This window comes from Mandrillus leucophaeus, unplaced genomic scaffold, assembly GCF_000951045.1.
Source record: "Mandrillus leucophaeus isolate KB7577 unplaced genomic scaffold, Mleu.le_1.0 Scaffold561, whole genome shotgun sequence".
NCBI classification, from domain to species: domain Eukaryota; kingdom Metazoa; phylum Chordata; class Mammalia; order Primates; family Cercopithecidae; genus Mandrillus; species Mandrillus leucophaeus.
Genome location: NW_012106042.1, coordinates 1,386,803 through 1,387,789, shown reverse-complemented (window position 1 = coordinate 1,387,789; position 987 = coordinate 1,386,803). Strand labels below are relative to the sequence as shown.

At 33.8% G+C, this 987-nt stretch overlaps 1 protein-coding gene across 1 annotated transcript in view; it reads right to left on the bottom strand.

Annotated features, from left to right (window-relative positions):
* The window catches only part of SERPINI1 (serpin peptidase inhibitor, clade I (neuroserpin), member 1), a 112,086-nt gene that overhangs the window by 64,740 nt on the left and 46,359 nt on the right, over nucleotides 1-987 (bottom strand). Inside the window, 1 exon segment of the mRNA XM_011998232.1 lies at nucleotides 332-526. Within this exon segment, the coding sequence (XP_011853622.1) occupies nucleotides 332-526 (195 nt within the window).

Sequence of the window (987 nt, the reverse complement as noted above, 5' to 3'; positions counted from 1 at the left end):
ATGGAACATATGGTCCACTAAAACCCATCCTAAACCAGATGAGTTTTTGGAGTAAATCAGAACATTCTCACACAATGTCAGGTATTTTCAGATGAATAAAGCTACTCTGCAGGCATGGTTGACTTATAAATTTGAAAATACATTGGAAACCATAATGAATATAATATTTACTCAGAAGCGAATTACAGGGTTTTAAAAATGGAGCCAGAAAAATTGAATTGTAGCCCAAATTAGATTGACAAAGAGTTTGAGTAATGAATACTTCATGTTTTTCTTAGAAATGTGTTGATATACTGCAAGAAGACAGAAATAAAAGTAAAAAATGTCTTACCATAATAAAATTCTCCTTGTTGATACATCATCGGAATTTGGACTTCACTTTCATCATCTTTAGTGAAAGAAAAGGTTCTAGTATTTTCAGGCCTAAACTGTGACTTCCAGTTCCCCTTGAAATAGATAGCATTAATGAGGGCCAGGTAAGTGGCAGCATCAAAATCCCTTGGGGATACCAAATCTTTCACCAGATCTATTTAGGAAAAAATGAATAGATAAAAATTCACATTAAACTGGAAGACAAAGGGGCACCAGAAGATTTTCAAACCACCATCTGATAGAGTGGTCCAGAGAAACTGTATACCAACTTTATAATGAAAATAAAAAGTATCTTACTTTCAAAGGGAAAAGAGTTATATACACACAAACTATACACACACACACACACACACACACACATATACACACACACACACATATATATGTGCAATCACCCATATCACCTGAAATAATACTAGCAGCATCTTGATACACAAACTACAGAACAACATACAATATAAGCTTAGACTTCATCACTTTCTAGTTGCAACGATGCATGTAAAACTTAACACAGAGTAACCACTCAATAAATGCCTCAAAGTTTATTCTGTTTTTTTTTTTTTTTTTTTTTTTTTTCGAAGTCTCTGTCACTCACACTGGAGTCGAGTGCAGTGG